Consider the following 21,440-nt stretch of genomic DNA (forward strand, 5'->3'; position numbering starts at 1 on the left):
ATCCGCGGTGTTGATGTTATTTTTTTTACCTTTACACAGGGCATTTTCTCACAAGTGTAATTTAACCACAATGAACAACATTCTCCTTAAGGTACTTACACTTGAAAAGAGCCGTTTCCCGCCATGTTTCGAATATGACGCCGCCTCAGCCGCTGCCTTTTGGGATAGTGAAGTGTCCATCGAATGCCTACTACAGAATTCGGCTGGAAGTAGTAGGTCATCCGGGTACTTCTCATGAACTGTTTTTCGAATACTATGAATTAAGACATACTACTCGCCTTACATACTGTTTTTCACATATAGTGTGGCGGCGGAGGCCAGCCATGAGTTGGGACCAGCATGCCGTGCGGGTGAGATACATGCTGACGGGACGGGCGCGCCCGGGGACTGCAAATAATTAACCATGTTACGGGTAAATGTGTTCTGTGAAACTTTGCTGATGTGCACATAGGTTTATGTTGAACGTGGACATTTCAATGTAAAATAAACAGTATTGCAGTCTGCAGTATTAAGGTGGAAATGTCAATTCGAATAAGGAGCTGGGAATAGTGAGCCAACTTCAGCATCACTGTGTATTATAAATTCTAATTACACCCATATATGCAGGAAGTGAGCTCAAGGTCCTCGGTGTGCCTGCTTGCTGCCGCTGCTGGGCGGAAGTCTCAGACCTGACGAAATTGGAGGGAGGCGGGCTGCTTCCAAATAAAGCATATTTCATTCATAAGTCATTCAATCAAAACTCATTGAGTCACACATTTTTGCTGGTTTGTGCGTTGGCAATCAGGTTAAAAGCTTTTCTTGTAGTACAAATTATGCAATACACTAGTTGACTTGAAAACAGAAAATCTGTGTACGGAGCAAGTTTCATAGAGAAGAGGCAAATTATTTGTAAATGACATTTATTATTAAATAATTATTTCTTCCATTTAAGACAAACACAAGAACCGAAACGTCCCTCTCTGCGGCTCCACACATGAACGTGCCTAGCACTGGGGGTCAGTGGTCAGATTTCTTAGGAGGAAAGAGGGTGTATTCCACCGCAAGGGCAACTGCAAATGCAATAAATCCCTTCTTAAACCCACGAGCAAGGATGTCTTTGAAGGTGACGGGGACACCGAAGCTTCCCGTGTATCGCCAAGCCTCATTCCTGTAAATGTAACGGCAGAAAAAGCTTCGTTAATAAATGAGGCAGCGGACCCGTAACCGGAAGGTTGCGGTTCTGAATCCCAAACCACCAAGATGCCTCTGAGGTTCCCACCTCAGTAAGGTACTGTCACCACACATTCATTTAACTGGCGATTTGGGTGTTCAGCACACATTCAGAGGTCACCTACCGAGCCCAAGGATCCCTCAGTCCCCTTCGGGCAAGCCGCTGCTGGGTGAATTCGAGTGGAGTGCCCTCCCATTTCCACTGCTTGTAGTCTGGCATTGCCAGTTTACCGTGGCCATGGTGATCCCCACCCATTGCTGGAAGGGGGAAAAAAACAAACATTTCAGTCAATAACAATTAATATCAAAATCATAAGTTATCGTTCATATAGTTTGTCATTTAACAGTGAAACGAGACTACGTTCCTCCCGGTCCATGGTGCAAGAACACAAAAATGGAACACGACTGCAGGTGCTGACATGACAGTGAAAGTGACGTGACTGTCATTGTGAAACACTGCGGCACACAATGACACAACGAAATGTGTCCTCTGCATTTAACCCATCAGTAACCCATGAAAGGCACCTGGGGAGCAGCATTCCTCTAGGACTTATGTTGTGTAGAGACCATGTGCTTATGTTGCTGAGGTGGGTTTTTTTTTTTTTTTTTTTTAATTCTCCTCCTCTCTCCCCACGTGACCCCTTTTTCTCTGTTTTGCCATCCTGACCTGTCTACCACCATATGTCATGTTTGTGTATATGTACGGTCGAGTCGGACAGTTTTTTTCGCTGGTATTTGTGACCAGTGACATGGTGCGTTGCAACAGCAATAAAGGGTTTTTCATCATAATCATCATCATCAGTAAAAAGTCTCATGAATACAAGACAACACTTGCAGCCTGCACACAGCCAGATGTGAACGTTAGTAAAAGCATGTGGACACGGGTCAGAGCATAATCCTACGATACCACACTGCACTTACTCGAATAGATAATACATTTTCAGGGGGGTCAAGACACCTCCTAACCCTGTCTCCAGGGGGTCGGTCATTGTAACTACTGATTGCAAAGCGTCTGCTAAATACTATAAATATTAATATGTACTAATGAACTGTTAGGCCTGCCTGCCCGGCCTCTCAAGCTGTTGGAACAAAATTGTCTTTACGTTCGCGTGACAAAACGATGTCAAAGGAAAACAAATCGTTTTGGCCTAGCCAGCTAGCTAGCTAGCTATCCGGTTAGCCAGCGCGCTACGCGCAGCTATTATCTGGCACACGCGGATGAAGTACTCAGCGTCAGGGGGACATTACAAACAACGCACGCTTTAGAAGCGTGAAATAAATCAGAAAGCAGGAAAAACAGAAGAAAAAAAAAAAACTCACCTCCTGCGGTCACTGGCTGACGGGTGACCTCAACAACGGACGGACACTTCTTCGTCGCCTCAGGACGCCGACGGTGCGCTCTAGACAGGAGCTGCTCGTTGCTGCCCCCTTCCGGAGCGGAGGAGGTTTAAACGGGGAAACTTCCAGGCGATGACTGAACGTCATGTTGAGTCATGGCAACTGGACTTCTTTCTTTAACGTAGAGACGTTTCGTTCTGAATCCACAGAACTTTGTCGATCTGAGGGAAGTTGGCTTGTGGATGCAGAATGACACGTATCTACCTTAAAGAAAGAAGTTTAGTTCCCGTGACTCAACTTTCACGGCCACTCTGAAGCATGTTATATGATGTTTTCCTTGTTTAGGGAAAAGAACATTCTATAGTCTGTATAGGTATTTAAGTTTTAGTGTAAATTTTGCGTGTAATGTATAATACTTTTAATGTGTAATCTTTTGCGATCGCACCATGGGGGGGGTCCGTGTGAAACGGTATTTCAAGACACTGCATACTATGTATACTGTTGTACTGACAATAAACCTCTTGAATCTTCAACCTGGGACTTTGTGCTGTTCTGGTTCATAAGCAAGTGCGTTTCCCACTAGGCCAGAATTTCCCAACCCTGGTCCTGGAGGAACGTCAAAAAGTCTTCACTTGTAGTTTTTTCTTACATAAGTCAGACTATAAGAAAGTTACAAGTTAGTCTAAGTACTCTCTAAAGAGGAAAGTCTTAAGATGCCATTTAAAAATACTCAGCAACTGTACTGTTCTGACCTCAAGGGGAAGTTCATTCCACCACCAAGGAGCCAAGACAGAGAAGAGTCTAGATGAATGTCTTCCTTGTACCTGCAGCGGTGGAGGAACCAGCGAGCAGTACTGGAGGGTACTGCGAGGTATAATAAGGGCTGTGAGGTAGGATGGGGCTGCTCCATGTTTGGCTTTGTAGGCCAGCATCAGTATTTTGAACCTGATGCGTGCAGCTACTGGGAGCCAGTGGAGGGAACGTAGCAGAGGGGCGGTGTGGGAGAATTTGGGAAGGTTGAAGATTAGTCGTGCTGCTGCATTTTGTATTAGTTGTAGAGGTCAGATGGCATTCAGAGGTAGACCTGCTAGAAGGGAGTTACAGTAATCCAGCCGTGAGATTACTAGGGACTGAACCAGTATCTGGGTGGCCTGTGTTGATAGATAAGGACGGATCTGTTTGATATTGTAGAGAAGGAATCTACGTGAGCGAGAAAGATTGGTGATGTGAGTCAAGATGGATAGTTGGTTGTCTATTGTTACTCCAAGGTTGCAATGCTGAGCCCTGAATTCCAAGTCTCTTCAAGAGAGTCTTGTGGTTTACATTTTACATTTACAGCATTTACCAGCACCCTTATCCAGAGCAACTTAAAATCAGTAGTTACAGGGACAGTCCCCCCCCCCGGAGACACTTAGGGTTAAGTTTCTTGCTCAGGGACACAATGGTAGTAAACGGGATTTGAACCTGGGTCTTCTGGTTCATAGGCGAGTGTGTTACCCTCTACCACCCATGCCATTTGCGGGTTGTGGGCAGAGGTTACCTTAACGGCCTAATAATGTGTGGGGCAAATTGTGAAGATATGTGAGTCCAGGACCAGGGTTGGGAAACACTAGGCTACTATCACCCCAAACGTGAATAGTTATTATTAGTATAGAATAGTATTAAACAACAAACTGCTTCCGTTCCATTTTTGTTAGCTCCTCTGCATGCGCACCTGCAACAAAGCGTCCCTCATTCGGGCTTGAGAAAGCTGGCAACTCTAATCAAACGTGTCTTGGTGAAGCGTGAAAAGCGAAGGCACATGGCCATTAAAATGCTTGGGGATGTAAAAATGTGAAATGTAATGGAAGCTGTTTTTTGTTTCATACTATACTATACTCAGTGTTGGGGAGTAACGGAACACATGTTACGTATTACGAATACGAAATAAGAGTACCTGTATTTCGTTACAGTTACCGTTTACATGAGTGATAATCAGAATAGTTACTTTTTAAAAATAAATGGATTACACAGCAGTCTTTTCCTGTTTCATATGTTAGGCTATCCCCTCTCTATCTCCCCTCTAATTTTGCATAACACATGCATAACACAGGTGTTCTGTCGAAACATGCTGCCTATCAAGTTGTGCTACCTAGCGGATCTGCGCATGCACAGTCCCTCATGTTTGCGCTCTGTTTCAGCGCCCATAAATCCATGCTACCCCTGAAATGGTAAATAAATATGATTTAATTCACTATTACACCATGATCTTTATACTCTTACAGTGCACATGGACTGAGTGTGTGTAAGGTGACACGCCATCACCCGGTTTAACCTCGCAGCTTGGAGGGTTTGAGGAGGGCCGCGCGGAGCGGAGACGGCTGTAATTGTAATAGGAAGGTGCGGTCCTAATCTAAAAGAGGGTCATTTTTCTTGTGCAAGGTTACTTTTTATTTTAACTAAGTGATGGAATATGTTAGTGATCATTACAGTAAATACTTTTCAATGGCATATTTTATGTTTGTCTTCCACTTTTCAGCTTTATAAATAAAGAAATGGTTAGGGAAAAAAGGGCTTTTTTATTATCTGTGATTGCTACATTCATGTCGTTGTAAAAAGTATGACAATATATTAAGGAATCCAAAGTATTCAGAATACGTTACTCACATTGAGTAACTTAACAGAATACATTACAAACTACATTTTGTGGAATGTATTCTGTAATCTGTAACGGAATACATTTTAAAAGTAACCTTCCCAACACTGACTATACTAATAATAGATCTACATTTAACACAGTGGTTCATTATTGGTCAACAAGGCACTGATTGGAATGCGGGACTGGAGCTGCCCACAAAAGGGACAAATCAAAATCACCCATATTTGTTGGATGGTCGGCAACCCTACATATTATGACTCCAGTAACCGGACAAATAGTTAACAGAACTGATCGGAAGTGCACCTCTGCTGTACATATATTCACAATAGATATACTGATGGGCCTATAAAAGTGTTGCGCACACAATCAGCACGTCAGAAGAAAGGAAGGGGGACAAGGTCCACTGTAAAACAGATCATTTCATTGGCCGACACAGGTTGTAAAAGTAGTGAGGTGTGCACAAACTAAGGAGTGGCAGGTACAGTCTGGTAAATGAAAGGAAGTATTTTTATTACACAAAAAAGAAGGAATAAGAACTCAGTTTAGGATTATGGCCAATGAACATTGGGCGATATGTGGACTTTTTACGCTGTCAGGTAGGTTTTTTTTACATCCCTTAAAGCTTATTTTATTAAAAATACTAGTCACTGAGCATGCACACATATCGCAAATACCATGTCTTATTCCTTATTCTACATGTACATACAAAATGTATTTATAGCAGGCAGTAGGCTGTGTCTCCTGAGCGCATGGCTGAAGGACAGTGGGGATATGTCGGCTTTTCTGGTTACCTGATCTGTTTTGACTGTAGTCAAGAAAGTCCTGTATAGAACTGGCATACTGGCACCGAGTATTGGGAAATGCAGTGAAAATCGTTGAGTGTTCTGGGGTAAACTAACATCCTTATCGGTGCATGTGAGAGAATTCAGGTATCTGAGCGAAAAAATGTGAGCCATAAATCGTGTGGTGATAGTGGAGCCTTTTTCTTTCTCCAAGTTGTGTCCATTACCTCTGGCATCCACGTGGAGCTTCAAAAGCCTGTTTACGAGGTCGCAAAGGGAGACCCCGTCACCCTGACCTGCGAGTTCAAATCCGCCAAACCAAATAATCCCCTGGTCATCATCACCTGGACTGGTGATCACGACGACCCAAAAGAGCCACATGTGAGCAACGCTTTCATTTTTTTTCTCGCTGCTTTATTACACACCCCACTGCTCCGTTAAACCTTGTCATGAATGGATGCCTTCAGAGGGTCTCATCTACATTCACCTCGTCTGTGCAGATTTCCATTGCGACATACTATTCCAGCGGCCAGCTGGATATTTTTCCAGACTACCGGGATAAGGTCAAGATAGAAACAGATGTGTCGAGGGGCGTGTCCACGCTCACATTCAGTCAGGTCACGCCGCTCGAGAACCGGATCTTTCAATGCAAGGTTCAGATTCCCGGCGATGACGTGGGCCAGCCCTCAGACACGACCCAGCTGGTGGTGCTGAGTGAGAAAACTTCTATTTAATCACTATCATAATTCAGCAGCGCTTAAGACGTACGTTTTTCGCACGAATCCCGTGTTGTTGTTTTGGGGTTTTTTTTATCTCTTGCCACAGTTGCTCCGTCACCACCGATCTGCAAGGTCCTGGGCACAGCAGAGTATGGCCATGACATCAGCCTGACCTGCATGTCTGAGGAGGGCTCCCCAACACCCACCTACAAGTGGCAGAGCTATGATGTGAAGAATATCCCGAGACCCTTTCCACCAAAGACCACGGAAAGTACGTAGCTTGTCGCTGTGGACGATGTATCACCGTACATTTGTGCGTTCTTCCTTATTCATGCTGTCATTGTTCTGTAGAAGATGGCGTTCTGTCCCTCTTCAATGTTTCCATGGAGACGTCAGGATACTACATCTGCACCTCAGCCAATAAGATACGCTCTGTCACGTGCAACCTAACCCTCTCCACTATGCCCAGTGAGCTTGGAAATTAATTTATTCTTCCTCTTGTCTTGCAATTGCGTTTAAAACAACACGACTGCTTCTTATTCCTCATTCAGAGGATCAGTGGTGATTTGACCTTTTTTTGCTGTCTCCAGCCACTATGAAATTTGGTGCGACGCTAGGCATCCTTGGGGGCTGCGTGGCCGGAGTTGTGGTCCTCATTATTCTGATCTACTGCTGCTGCTGCAGGAAAAAGAAGGAACCAGAGTACACCATGGCGTAGGTGTACAAAAGGAATATGAAAATCTGTGTCTATATGTGTGTGGCTTCCTCTATATATAAGACCTAAATGGTAAACTTTGATCTGTCCTGCAGGGAGCCGGAAGTTGTGGAGTTCCAAGAGAAACCGCCTTTGGGGAAAGTAAAGGATGACTTTGAAAATGAGAGCAGTCTTCCGCCCATGGATCCTCCTGATGAGGAAGATCAGGACAGAAAATTTGATCATGACAAAAGCTATGACAACCACAGAGATGTTCGAGCACCAGCAGACAGCGGACGCGACCGCCATGACCGTTATGATGACCATGAAGATCAGACTCATGAACGGGATTATCGTGATAACCGATATGATCGGGATAATCGTTATGATCGCGATAATCGTTATGCTCGTGATGATCGCTATAATCGTTATGATCGTGATGAGCGCTATGATGATCGTCATCACTATGGTGATCAAAGGAATCGGCATGATGACCGGCCTAACCGTAGTAACCAGAGCCTGGATCGACTTAGTGATCACTATAGAGATCAGCGAGATCGTTACGATGATCATCGTAATCGTAGCAACCACAGCCTGGATCGACTTGACGATCGCCATCAACATGATCGTTACCACCGCAGCAACCAGAGCCTAGATCGTCTTGATGATCACTATGGTGATCAACAGAATAGACGTGATTATCGCAACAATCGTAGCAATCAGAGTCTGGATCGAATAGATCATGAAGATCGTGGTGCCCGATGAGCGAGGCTAAAAAACATAATTCTAGATACGGCTAACACAGCATCTCAGCACCATTCTAATGTTCTAATAACAAAAAATACTTTTAGTTTATGTTTCATGTTAAGGGATAAATACTCCTGAATTTTTTTATTCCAATTTTTTTTTCTATATTAATGGAATATACACAACTTGAAAGAACTGTATATTACAATTGCAAATTGAATATAAATATAGTAGAGGCCAAATGTTTGGACACACCTTCTCATTCAATGTGTTTTCTTTATTTTCATGACCATTTACATTGGTAGATTTTCACTGAAGGCATCAAAAATGTGAATGAACACATGTGGAGTTATATACTTAACAAAACTCCTTCAAGACTGTTGGAGAACCATTTCAGGTGATCGAGAGAATGCCAAGAGTGTGCAAAGAAGTAATTAGAGCAAAGAAACTAGAATATAAAACATGTTTTCAGTTATTTCACCTTTTTTTGTTAAGTACATAACTCCACATGTGTTCATTCATAGTTTTGATGCCTTCAGTGAGAATCTACCAACGTAAATGGTCATGAAATGAGAAGGAGTGTCCAAACTTTTGGCCCGTACTGTATATATTGTGTTATATTGTTATTTTCAGCTATTCGTGATGCCATAAAACAACTACACTGTAGGTTTGAGCAAGCCCTGTCCATGTTTTCATTCATTTTGATAACAATAAATGCTTTTAAAAATTCAGACCATGTCTATGGTTTTAAAGGACAAAAAAAAAAAACACATTTCATTATCGTTTACGTGACGTTTATCGTGAAAAAAAAACACCCCACTGCTCTGATGCATCACCACTGCCGATTAGCGGACGAACGACGCAGACTCGCGGCGTGGGGCCGGACCGCGGTGAGACCAGGGAGGGAGGGAGGGAGGGGGCGACCCGGCCAGCGGACGCCGAGGATGACGGGCAGAAAGCGGACGCGCGGAGGGAGAATGGACTGAGGGCGCGTCGCACGTCGGGAAAATGGTCGCCGTGGCGAACTGCTGGACCCTCCTGGCCGTGTCGGGTGAGGTTTCTTTTTTTTTTTTTTTAATTCGTTCGTCCGCCGCGACAGGTTGTCGGATTATTATCCTGCGCGTCTGCGCTCGTCGCACTGCGGGGACACAATGAAACAAACTGGCGACATTTCACCGCTGTCGGCTCGGCTTTGGTTTATTTCTTGTCCATCAAAACTTTTTTTTATTATTATTATTATTTGACTTGTTGCTGGCGCCGAACTTTCGAGACGTGGATTAATTTTGCGACGTTTTAAGGAAAGTTGTCGTACGTCATGACGTCAGAGTGGAGGTCGGGATCCGGTCTAACGGTTCATGTTTAAATCTGAGGGGTGTTAATGCCTGACTAGACCAATGGGATTATAAACCCACCACCGCCCCTCCTGTACAGGGTCCTTTAGAGGGGTGTGTGTGTGTGTGTGTGTTGGGGGGGGTCCTTCCCACTGCCAAACAATGAGTCCGAAACGGGAACAAAAAAAAAGACAAAGGGAAGGCCCGGCTATTTCGGAACTGGGACCTACCTGCTCTGGAGCTAATAAATACTCCGTACCCCAGAACCCCCGCCTCACTTCATTAACCCCTCACCCTCTCTCTCCATACCTCACCAGTCACCCCCCCCCAGCGCAGAGGAATGCGACGTCTCTCCCCCGTCAGGAGGGCGGATTTTATCCGGTCGGCTGCTCCGCTCGCTCCCAGACGCGAGCGGTCACTCCCACAGATGAGCAGGCCCAGATGTTTTTGGGTGTTGCTGGTTCCCGCTCGGATTGTCTTGCTACCCCCACTGATAGCCGATGTTCTGGGAGGGGAGGAGTGTGTTGTCACACTTACTATTGGGCGTGAGTGGGAACACGGCACCGAAGACGACAAGCTTCACTGGTTTTTGCATGTACAAGCTTTACAATTTGTAGGCCCATAAATGCAGCGCATAGGTGTAACCCCTACTAATCCAGGCAGGTTAGGGGACTGGCATTGCAGAATTAGTGTGTGTGTGTGTGTGTTCACCTTGTGATAGACTATCCCGCGGCTCAGGTTTGCTGGGATTGGTTCCAGCCCCCCCCACCCCGTGACCCTCATAAGCGGGTTTTCAGAAGGTTTGAACGGAATGTCCTTTTCTCTTTTTTTTTTTTTTTTCCTCTCTAAAAATGCTTAGTCCTCTTTCTCCCTCTTTCTCGTCTTCCGCTAGTCCTAAGCTGTGGCGCCGTTCATGTGACGACTCAGAAGGACAAGGCCTTCGCCATGCTCTTCCAGGCGACGGTGCTCCCGTGCCACTACTCCACCACCTCCACCCAGGTTCCGGTGGTGCAGTGGTGGTACAAGTCGTACTGCAGCGACCGGACGCGCGACTCCTTCACTTTTCCGGAGAGCCTGGGGGTCCACGTGTCCGATCTGGGCCAGAATTCCCACCTGGACTGTTCGGACACCAGCCGCACCGTCCGCATCGTGGCCTCGAGGATGGGCGCCTCCCTTACGCTGGCAGAGCACTACAAGGGCAGAGACATCTCCATCATCAACAGTAATGCATCACTTCAAACTTCAATTCAGCCCCATTTAAATCATATTATAATCATATTATATGCAAATGAAAAAAATATACAGGCTACCAGTCTAAAGTTATGACGCACCTGCTCTGTGGTGGTTATGGAGATTCGTCTGGATCCATTTTGAAGAATCCAGTACAAGAAACATGTTTAGTATTTGTTGTATCAGGAGAAAGTGAAGTGTGTTTGATGAATTTTTCAAGGTCGCCTCTTTTTACCTTCATGGTTCACTATTCCCATCATCAAAAGACGCTTGGTGAGATGATCAGAAAGTGTTCAGACTGTTGGAAACCGTCCCCCTTGTCCAACTTAAGGTGGCGGAGAGAAGCCAAGAGTGTGAAATGCTGCCGTCACAGCAAAAGCTCCCTGATTGGGAGAAACGCGAATACTTAACTTTTTACCTTGATGGCTGTTTTTTAGTTTATTCCATAACATGTCACGTGTGTCTTGTTCTTGTATTGTAAAAAAATGCAAGAATCATAAACGAGTAGGTGTGTCCAAACTTTTGCCTGGTGGTGTGTGGTGTATGTAATGATGGTTAATTAGCGCTAGTCTGTGTCCATGGGATGCATGGATACACAGATTTAGGTGATGAGAATAGAGGACGTCGTGGTTATTAATGCCTAATAGAATGGGAATTTGAACACGTTTCCTTTCTGTATACAGTTTACTCTCGCGTCACAGGAAGCCGGGCCTATTGTACTCGGCCCTTCCTGTTGCCCCGAATAGCTGCGGTACCGTAGCATTTTACAAAAGGACCAGGCCCCGCACCGTGTACCGCTTGAGTCCTTTTCTCCCGCACTTGTCCGCTTCTTCCTTTCGGACTCATCCCTCATTCCCATGTATCGCCGCTCTTCCCCATTCGCCAGTTGCGGGCCGCAGGAACGTGGCGCAACACAGGCTGCAGTCGGGATTCAGAGGCGATTACGAAAAATACGAGTTTAAGCCTCGTAACTCAGACGGGTTTGTTAACCAGGAGGCCGGCGCCACACGAAATTAAAAGGACCCGCTGTTCTTTTGTTTTTTTTTTTTTTCCGCCAGAAGCCGACCTGCGCTTCGGACAGCTCCAGTGGGGTGACAGCGGCGTGTACTTCTGCAAGGTCATCCTCGCCGACGACCTGGAGGGCAAGAACGAGGCGCAGGTGGAGCTGCTTGTGATGGGTGAGTCTGCACAGGAAGCGTGTCCCTTTTTTTTTCTCCAAACAGGAAGCCAGCCGCCTGCGCGCAGGAAGTGTGTGCACGGGACGTCTGGAGTTGTGGCTTTTTACGCGTGGTGATGTTCACAATTTCCGCGTTTGTTTACTTGCCGCGAGCGCCAAGGCTCTTACCAGCGCTGCCATGGCGACGGCTGAATGGCACATGCCTCCCCCCGAAACAGGCTGCATTGTTCGGTTATCCTCCTCGGATCACCGCGGCTCAGCCAGGCCATGATACGGCGCAGTGAAAGCATGTTTGCTCCGTGTTAATGTTGTGCAGGAAAAACGATTAAAAAAGAAGAATCGAACGCACCGGCTCCCAGTTATCGGCCTGAACCGGCGTAGGCCACGTCTTAAGCTGTTTCTATGGGAACGGGGGGCTTCTCAGAGGCCAGGGGGCTCTGAATGCACACCCCCATACCGAGAACGAGACAGACAGCGGGGGGGGGGGGAGGAGCGTCCAAAAACACACAATGGACAGACGCTGGGAAGGAAAAAAAGAGGACGAGAGAATGAAAGGACATCCAGACGCTGTGCTTACGGGTTCGAAAATGTTCATTTTTGCCACGAGAGTTGGTGAGCTGGAGACGGGATGGGCGGGTGAATGTGCAGAAGACTTGTTGATTCGGCGACACCGCGTGCCCCCCGTTCACTTTAAACACCCCCCGCCCCCTGCTCCGCCTTTGGTGGTATTGCAGTGGGAGGAGACAGAGGTCTGTGAGTGACAGGGGCTATTTCTCGCCCTCATACCTGCCCAGTCAGCACGAACGGGCCAAGGCGCTTACATGCCTGTCCACCCCGGCAGGGGCGGAGCGAGACTATGAATTATTTTTACTTTTCAGCACGAGGCGCGTTGACTTCGTTTCCTAACCAATCAGGGAGCAAAATAGCATTCCATGTTGCATTTCAGTCACACTGAGGGAATATTTTATTGCGATGAGGGGGTTTCTGGACCATGTGCGGAACGCTGCTGCAACCTTATTCTCAAACATTGCTATCTTTTTATAAACATGACCTTTAGTCAGCCATGAGTTACAAAGTAATAAAACACTTTCACTTGAAACGTTTTTTAACTTGACGAGTTGATCAAATGGATCAAATTTAGACATTACAATGTATTTGCAGTTATCGAGATTAATAATGTACGTCTGTAATAGGTCAACAATAATTAGAATGAGTCCCTCATTATATTGCGGTACACACTGTAATAACAGGTCAGTGATGATTGGACGGAAGCATAAAACACACTCTGCCTCTGGACAAAGCCAAAACTGTTACCATAGCGACACCGCTTCCGTGACCCCCTTTCTTTGGCTTATAAGAGGGTTTCTGGTTAATTAGTCCGTCCCCGTGGCCCATTGCTCCACCCCTTGTAGCTGCTGCCGGGCATAAATGTGGAGCGGCTTGCTTGATTGACAGCTTACCAGACCTGCGACATGCATTCATTTGAGATGGATGGTAATAGGTCTGCCGACTGCATGTTTGAGATGACTGTGGACAACGTTCAGAACGGGTAATGCGCACCGCAGTCTCATACCAGAAAGTTTTGTCGAACGCCCAGCACGGTAGTGCAGAACTGGAGTTCCATCTTTATTGCATCCAGATACTGAATGGGAACTGAAACATTATATACATATCTTTTTTTATACTTAAGATAAGGTTGAGAAATAATATTTTTTTCACCCAGGCAACCCTTTTTGGCAGATAAGGCAATTTTACTGAATTGGCCAGAACCGCATTCACTGCTTTCTACATACAGTTGTTTTTCTGTCCCTAATCCTAAATTACCTATCAGATGATCAAAAAGTGAAATGACAGAAGTATGATTTATAGAATAATCTTTGTCTTTATGTATCTGTGTGCGTGGAAATGCACTGATTGATGCTGATATCGATTGCTTGCGTCTGTGGCTCACTTGCATGCAAGTCTTTGCTAACATGACTTCCTTCTTTTTCCCCTGACCCCTCGACCTTTCGCCACCATCCTGTCGCCTCCGTTTTACCTGTGCTCTCCCTCCCTCTTCAGGTAGAACAGACGTGCTGGGCGATATCCTGCCTGAGTTTGAGCTGGAGATTATGTCAGGTATGGCAGCTCTCTGGCCTTTCTCTTTGAGTAGTAACCTTTGTCTTCATCTTGAGGGTTTCTCTCATTCGTTCCATCCTGGACAATTTATTTACTCTTGCCATTCTTTTTCTCACTCTTGCCGTCCAATCAGACCCAACTTGCTGTACTCGATTACACCCAATCAAAGGGCAGGGCGTAGCTTTGCAACAAGCACAGTAGCCAAAAAGGGAAGCTAAATCTCGCTTCGTCTTTGATGTTCCCCCTTCCGGTCTATAGAGGGTCACGACACACCCCAAGGAAGTGCCTCATTTTGTTGGTTGTTAACACTTGCTGTTATGATATCATCAGAGAACGGAGACCAACACACCCTAACCGCTGATTTTGAGATTTTGGGGAAATCGGAGCAAAGCAAGGCTTCTAAGTGCCTGAACTGGGCTTGGTTTTTATACATTTTTTGTGTGTCATCGATCCAATAAAACAAGTCACATTTTATTTATCTGTCAGCTGAACTTGCACATTCAGAGTCGCTGGACCGTAACCCGGTAAATGTCTCTGTTGCAGAGGGGCTCTTTGTGGGGCTTGTGGTACTGGCCAGCGTGCTGTTCCTGTTACTGGTGGGGATCTGCTGGTGCCAGTGCTGCCCGCACTCTTGCTGCTGCTACTTGAGCTGCTGCTGCTGCCCTGAAACCTGCTGCTGCCCACGTCACTGTGAGTTCACCACCCAGAGTACACCCCACTTATCCATACATTCGCGCATGTAGTGCACGCGTAGCGCGGTGCTCTGTTAATGGTCAACGTGTCCTCCTCAGTGTACATGGCGGGGAAAATGGCGAAGGGCGCTCAGCCTTCGCCGGCAGCCATGTATCAGCCCTACTACCCTCCCGAAATCCGCGCCGTGCCTGCTCCTCCTGCGTCCTCTGTGACCGAGCCCAAAATCACCACTGTTGCACTCCCTCTGGACAACAACGTGGCCAGAGGTGAGTGAGATCTGTTCACGTCTTCTCCTGGAGTTTGTCGCAACAGCCGAGGGAAGTTAACATTTGGCAAGCGGGGAAAAGAAGGTTACGTTTCTTGCCCCCCCAAAAAAGTCATCATTACTAACTTCTCACTAACATTTTGATTGTGTGTCAAAACTAAGCTCCATTTCTTTCTTGATCCTTGTATTTGTGGTCTATTTCTAACATGTTACCGTAGAAGGGGTTCAGAGCCGCATGCGACTCCTTCAGCTTTACACTGCAGCTCCATGTGGCTTTGGAATTAAAGTAAATTTAAATGTATTTTATTTTTATTGTGTTTTTATTTATTTATTTTGTTTTATGTAGGGCTGCATTTGGGGAAAAAGACATAATATTGAGAACAATATTGCGATATGCGATTGCGATATGATAAAGGACACTTGCTTGTATATCAATGAAAAGTCGCATACAAAATACTAATAGTGAAATGTTTAATTTCAGAGTGAAACGTACAAACTACTTATAACAACTTGAAATGCCCAGTGCTTTCAAAATACAATATTCTACAAAATTAAATAATCACAAAAAACTCTTTACATTACTGTCGAACGACAAACCCTGGTAAGGCTAAACAACTGTTTTGATTATATTTAGCCGTTATAAAATCCCGTATTATAGTTCTTACATTTAACCAAAATGTTGTTTGGAGGCTGACTTGAACACAGGGATGCATAGCTTTGCTAGCTTAGCTAAGGTTAAGATTTGTAAACTGAGGTGAATTTGTTTAGCAAACATTCAAAGTTTGAGAAAAGTTAACTAAACAGCTAAGATCAGTCTAAATCGTTAATGCCTACGTTTAGCCAAAACGTTGTTTGGAGGCTGACTTGAACATAGGAATGCATAGCTTCGCTAGCTTAGCCTAGCTTAGCTAAGTTTAAGACTTATAAAATTGGTTTGGAGCGTACAGCAGTTTGTACCGCCCCAGGCAGCACAAGAGTGATGCATTTTTATGCACTTCTCTCCATAGACATGTATATGCTTCACGCCACAGCAGAGCCTATCGCAATATGGCGGCGACGTTGATGTACATCTACCCATATGTCTATGCGAGTCACGAATCTGAGGTCTCCATTGAACCAAATCGAAAGTGACCATTGAACCAAATCATGTGACCAAACACGTCATATTCGACTGAAGTGAGACTTCAGTCAGCTCGCAAACTTTGAGAGAATGAGTGTTGCCGATTCAATCCATGTACTAATCATTTAAATCGCAGCTTTTTGCGTTCATGTAATCGTACAGACTGACATTGCGATTACGATTGCGATTAGATTAATCGTGCAGCACTAGTTTTATGTAAACTCAAAATATGCGTCACAAATGCTGTATGTGCAATACTGCAATACTGGGATTTTAGAGTTGCCTGGGTGATTAAACATTCGTCACGTCTTTGGCTTCTACACGCATATTTGTGCTAGTAAAAAACAGTGTCCTGGCAGCGTTTACACCCACCCCTTGCTCAACCCATCCGCCCAAAATCCGCCACTCCCCCATCAGCCAAAGAGAATTTGCTGCTTCTGGTGCTTTTGCTTTTGTGGAAAGTGAGTGTTAAAGGTTGCTGACCCTAGCCACAGAAATAAAAGAAGGAACTAACATCATCATCCAGACAGTGGTATCGCTGTCTTAGTACCAAACAGATGCGTAGTTTGACGTAAACTTTTGTGATTCGAATAGTTAATTGTTTGTTTTTTAGATACTATTACAAAAAGTTTAACCTCTAGTTATTTAGCTAGTTATTTGGTTTGATAATGGCTTGTGTTCGTAATCTCACATTGTAGATGTAGTAGATGGACATTGCCTGTAGGTTATTAAAGGATAGATAGAACCCTTTAAGACCATCACTGAACAAAATTTGTGGGGGAAAGAAACATCTGATGGTAACCATAAATTTATTTCTATGTGTATTACTGACATACAGTACAGGCCAAAAGTTTGGACACATCTTCTCATTCAATGTCTTTTCTTTATTTTTATGACCATTTACGTTGGTAGATTCTCACTGAAGGCATCAAAACTATGAATGAACACATGTGGAGTTATGTACTTAACAAAAAAGGTGAAATAACTGAAAACGTTTTATATTCTAGTTTCTTTGCTCTGGTTACTGCTTTGCACACTCTTGGCATTCTCTCGATGAGCTTCAAGAGGTCGTCACCTGAAATTCTTCTCCAACAGTCTTGAAGGAGTTCCCAGAGGTGTTGAGCACTTGTTGGCCCCTTTGCCTTCTCTCTCTGAGAATATTCCAATGGTCATGAAAATAAAGGAAACACAGTGAATGAGAAGGTGTGTCCACACTTTTGGCCTTAACTGTAAACCAGGAGAGAGGTTGTGCTGTGCAATAAACGTTGCATCAGCATGCACAAGCAACAAAGGTTTCATGGGAGCTTGCACGGAGCAATAGTGTGAACTGTTGATGAACGATTGTGCATTGTGGTCCAGGAGGCACAGCAGCTACATACACTGAGTGCACATCTGTGTGTCCGCAGTACGCAGTGGTTATCGCCTGCTGCGCAGTCAGGGTCAGGACTCCTCTATGAAGGTTGTGTACTACATAGAGAAGGAGCTTGCACAGTTCCGGCCAACCAAGATGTCCAAGCAGAAATGTAAGCGGGAATGAGTGAAGTTAGCGCAACCCTCCACCATCTCATCTACACGTTTGTACTGCTGGTTTGTATAGATGTGTGAGGGCGTGGGTGCACATCATTTTAACATATGTGTGTACGCATGTGTCCGTGTTTGCTTGTCTGAACTAAAAATACTCACTCTCCGCCCTGCAACGGATGCGGCGTGGTTTTGCGCTGTTTACGGTAAACGAGACGTTTTATTCCAGCAGCAGCGAGCATGTCCGAGCTGAGCTCCCTGCACGAAGGGGACGGAGATTTCCGACACACCTATCGGCAGGTGCAGAGGAAAGCTCTTCCGACCATCACCGACCTGGATGACGCCTCTCATCTCCGCACCGTCTCGTCTTCCCGTGGGCATCGGCCGATGCGCTACCCGAGCAGCCACACGGACGAGCAGCTGGACAGCAGGTGTGGTGTGTGCGACGCTTTCACGTGCCTGTTCGTCTCTGGACTGCGTCGTATCAACGGCCGTGTAGGCGCCGAATGTTGTTTTGTTAAAGGTTGTAATATCCTAGGTGGAACACAGGGTGGCGCATGCAGGTATTCATTTACATTTACATTTATGGCATTTTTCAGACTCCTAATCCAGAGCGATTTACAATCAGTAGTTACATGGACAGTCCCCCCCTGGAGCAACTCAGGGTTAAGTGTCTTGCTCAGGGACACAATGGTAGTAGGCGGGATTTGAACCCGGGTCTTCTGGTTCACAGGCGAGTGTGTTACCCACTAGGCCACTACCACCCTATATTATTCAGATATAAAGGTAGCATTTGATTCGTTTAATTGACATTTTGATTCGTTTAGTTGTGTAGCATAATTGTGTAGAGAGTTTAGCAGCTGTGTCAGGCACCTCAGTAGTTCGGTAATACACCGTGCGCCTTTAATACGCTGCTTTGTTCGTGTGCGCGCAGGTGCAATCCCCTTTCCGAGCAGCTGCAGCGGAGGCCGTTCGGCTCCAGGGGGCGCACCGGCTCCCTGGACGAGCTGGAGGAGTTCGCCCTGTCGTACGGCCAGCGCGGGCGGAGGGGCGACTTCCGAGACCTGGGCCGAGGGTATGACTTTGAAATGAAGCCGCACGACCACTACCCGTCCTACCGGGACACCGTGCTCCCGGGCTACCACGACGACGAGGACGACGGTTGGCACCGGCGGAGGCGGCTGGACACGGGGGAGAGTGCGCGGCGCGCGGCCCGAGGCCACTCCTACGACGACAGCTACCTCAACTCCGTCCTGGAGCGCAAGGCTCAGGGGAGGGGGGCCAGGACGGACGAGGGGAGCGACACCCCCTCCAAGGGCAGCTCCAAGCGGAGTGGCGAGTACTACAGCAGGTCCCCCAGCAACCGGCCGGAGGAGGACGACCCCTTGCCCCCCTACTCGGAGGTGGAGCGGTACCGGACTGCCGAGCCCCACCGCTACCGCGCGGCGGACCCCGGCCCGCGGCCGTTCTCTTACACGCGCCCTGTCAACGGCCAGGGCCACACCCTGCCGGAGCGGGACAAGGGCCGAAAAGTGGTGAGTTACCTGTAGGATGAGCTGCACGCCGAAGCCTGGCGCATGTGTGCACTTGTGTGGTGCCGAAACACAGCGTAAGGGACAGGAAGGCCACCGGCAGGAGGACGTCTCAGGACGCAGGAAGCCTCCTGAGACGTAGGAAGACGTTGCAAAGAAGGTGCAACACCTCTGAGTCATGTGATCAAAGCCAGCAAACGCTATATGGACGTCACACTTTGGTACACATGCACTTGGCTGTAAAATGTGTTTTCAAATGAGCTTAGCATATGTTTTGATTTAAATTATTAAATTGAACAAGTTGCTATGCAATAAATTGTACATATAAACTATTTTATACAAATTCTTGCCAAGCGCGACATAATTTCAAGTAGAGCGTTTCTATTTTCAGCCGTTTGTATTCCAGAATTCCTATTTTGAGCCATGTGTGATGCTGGCCTCATTAATGGAAATTCATGTTGCACGTTCCCCACGTTCTTGCATGATCTCGCTCATTAACGGGTTTGGCCTGTCAAGGATGCGCAGCATGACTTCAGGGTCTCTAATGGACACCTTTGGTGTTTTCAACAGAGCACTCAGCTGAGCAGGGACTCTCTCGTAGTATGAGTCCACACCCAAGAAGCTTGAGAACCAAGTCTGAGTGCCTGACGTTCACACGCAACAATAAAACTCAAAAAGACTGAGCACTAAAGAAGACGAAAAGGACGGGTTTCTGGCGAATGTACGTCCGTCCACAAGCCGTCAATGTATTCAGATGCCTCCTCAGATGTCCCATTGTGACTTTCAAGACCATTTAGAATGTCCGTTCTTAGATTGTGACCACTCAAAATGTCACAGAAGAAGTGTTGTGATGTCAATGAAAGGACACTATTACACTAATTCCTCAAGAAATTCAGTCGACTGGTTCACTGAATACAGTTGTTGGAATCATGCGTTGCGGTGTCATGTTTTGTTTGTTTGTTTGTTTTTTTCGTGTTAATTTCACGGCTTAATGTAAATACAATTATTGTGACGTTGCGATTATTACTGACATTGTTCAATCTGGGAAGAAAAGAGGTAATCAGGGTCTGCAGGGCTCAGCTACAGTGTGAAACGAAAGCATCACCATTAGACAAAAACTTTTTTTTTTTGAGACTCAGGGTCACTTGCTAGCCTTGGCATTGTTGCTGGCCTGCTGCTGAAAAAAAAACAAAAAAAAAAACGTTCTGCGTCCCCGTCACGACTGTGATCCGATAAAGGTGCCATTCAATCGTCCATGTCCATTTGTATTCCACAATGCCCTGTTTTTTTTACATAAACATGTGCTACTTTCACCATGTGTGCTCTGGTGTGATTAAGAATGTTTGTTTGTGATATTGCACTGTGTGTGTGTGTGTGCGCTTCTTATCCTTGACCAGTGTAAATAAACTAGGCGCGCACACACACTTATACACTGAGGCACACGCAAAAACACGCGCCTCTTAATCTATGTTTGCACAGGTATGTACACAGAATATTATTAATACCATTAAAACGTGCCATAGCGTTTACGGCAGAAGTCATTTTTCCAATGTCCAGCTCTGGACGAGGAAACGGGCCGCAGAACGCAGGAAGGAGCACAATGGCAGGAAACCGTAATGAATTGATCTTCTGCAGGTGCAGGGGGCTTTTCCGACAAATGAAAATGCCCCCGTTCACGCGACGGCGTGTGTGAAAGTGTCCAACTCAAAAAGCCGAAGAGGAAGGAGGCCGTTTCAAAGTCCCCTGTTCGTCAGTGCAGCCCTCCCCACGCCCGCCCCGTGCAGGGCGATGGACCCGGTGACCTCTTCCCTCGTCGTTCTGCATACCAGGGGAATTCTGATGACCGGGGGATATCTTTAGTGGGGGAAAAAAAAGGTCGAATTTTTTTATTTTATGAGGGTGGTAGTACTCTATGAACAAGAAGACCACAAAGTCACCACTGTGTCCCTGAGTAAGACACTTAACCCTGAGTGTCTCCAGGGGGACTGTCCCTGTAACTACTGATTGTAAGTCGCTCTAAACAAGGGTGTCTGGTAAATGTTAATGTAACATTCCCAAACGTTCTTTATTAATTAATACTTTATTAATCCCGAAGGAAACTGCTTATGCTACAACTGCATAGAGGGAAAGACATACTACAAGTGCACAGAGAGGCAGACATACATTTACGATTAGAAATAAAAATAAAAATAAATTCTCACCGACAGGGACATGTACCGCGCCACCTGGTGGACGCTTCGCGACTGAAATTTAAAACCTGCTCACACAACGCAGGCAGGTGTGTTGCACACGTCGGCTTCAGTTGTTCGTTTATTTCGCCCCTGTA

At 46.0% G+C, this 21,440-nt stretch overlaps 3 protein-coding genes across 7 annotated transcripts; 2 read left to right on the forward strand and 1 right to left on the reverse strand.

Annotated features, from left to right (window-relative positions):
* Window positions 1-882: 882 nt before the first annotated feature.
* Window positions 883-2,615, reverse strand: ndufb3 (NADH:ubiquinone oxidoreductase subunit B3). Its single transcript, XM_028991771.1, has 3 exons — window positions 2,530-2,615; window positions 1,335-1,467; window positions 883-1,147 (listed from the first exon to the last, which is right to left on the reverse strand). Exons 2-3 carry the CDS (start codon window positions 1,463-1,465, stop codon window positions 997-999), a joined length of 282 nt encoding a protein of 93 aa, XP_028847604.1. The 5' UTR covers window positions 1,466-1,467; window positions 2,530-2,615; the 3' UTR covers window positions 883-996.
* Window positions 2,616-5,735: 3,120 nt separating this feature from the next.
* gpa33b (glycoprotein A33 (transmembrane), paralog b) lies at window positions 5,736-8,035 on the forward strand. The gene is made up of 8 exons (XM_028991326.1): window positions 5,736-5,781; window positions 6,182-6,348; window positions 6,468-6,681; window positions 6,793-6,957; window positions 7,038-7,154; window positions 7,277-7,400; window positions 7,497-7,570; window positions 7,650-8,035. Exons 1-8 carry the CDS (start codon window positions 5,736-5,738, stop codon window positions 8,033-8,035), a joined length of 1,293 nt encoding a protein of 430 aa, XP_028847159.1.
* A 952-nt stretch (window positions 8,036-8,987) lies between these two features.
* LOC114797341 (immunoglobulin-like domain containing receptor 2) lies at window positions 8,988-20,427 on the forward strand. Of its 5 annotated transcripts, none has more exons than XM_028992190.1 (10): window positions 8,988-9,178; window positions 10,351-10,680; window positions 11,747-11,866; window positions 13,927-13,983; window positions 14,527-14,673; window positions 14,775-14,942; window positions 17,468-17,584; window positions 17,812-18,013; window positions 18,517-19,117; window positions 19,685-20,427. In XM_028992190.1, exons 1-10 carry the CDS (start codon window positions 9,136-9,138, stop codon window positions 19,718-19,720), a joined length of 1,821 nt encoding a protein of 606 aa, XP_028848023.1. In that variant the 5' UTR covers window positions 8,988-9,135; the 3' UTR covers window positions 19,721-20,427. The 5 variants fall into 5 exon arrangements, with proteins under 5 accessions (XP_028848023.1, XP_028848024.1, XP_028848026.1 ...); XM_028992191.1 differs by having other exon boundaries at window positions 17,815-18,013; XM_028992192.1 differs by lacking the exon at window positions 8,988-9,178 and adding an exon at window positions 9,783-10,258.
* Window positions 20,428-21,440: the final 1,013 nt, after the last annotated feature.

The sequence above is a fragment of the Denticeps clupeoides genome, chromosome 9 (genome assembly GCF_900700375.1).
Source record: "Denticeps clupeoides chromosome 9, fDenClu1.1, whole genome shotgun sequence".
Lineage (NCBI taxonomy): Eukaryota > Metazoa > Chordata > Actinopteri > Clupeiformes > Denticipitidae > Denticeps > Denticeps clupeoides.

Coding starts and splice junctions, on each gene's coding strand:
- ndufb3 (XM_028991771.1), bottom strand. CDS start 1,465: ATGGGTGGGGATCACCATGGCCACGGTAAACTGGCAATGCCAGACTAC. Junction 1,148..1,334: donor CTGAGGGATCCTTGGGCTCG/GTAGGTGACCTC, acceptor TTACATTTACAG/GAATGAGGCTTGGCGATACA.
- gpa33b (XM_028991326.1), top strand. CDS start 5,736: ATGGCCAATGAACATTGGGCGATATGTGGACTTTTTACGCTGTCAG. Junction 6,349..6,467: donor ACGACCCAAAAGAGCCACAT/GTGAGCAACGCT, acceptor TCGTCTGTGCAG/ATTTCCATTGCGACATACTA. Junction 6,682..6,792: donor GACCCAGCTGGTGGTGCTGA/GTGAGAAAACTT, acceptor CTCTTGCCACAG/TTGCTCCGTCACCACCGATC.
- LOC114797341 (XM_028992190.1), top strand. CDS start 9,136: ATGGTCGCCGTGGCGAACTGCTGGACCCTCCTGGCCGTGTCGG. Junction 9,179..10,350: donor GACCCTCCTGGCCGTGTCGG/GTGAGGTTTCTT, acceptor GTCTTCCGCTAG/TCCTAAGCTGTGGCGCCGTT. Junction 14,674..14,774: donor CTGCTGCTGCCCACGTCACT/GTGAGTTCACCA, acceptor TGTCCTCCTCAG/TGTACATGGCGGGGAAAATG.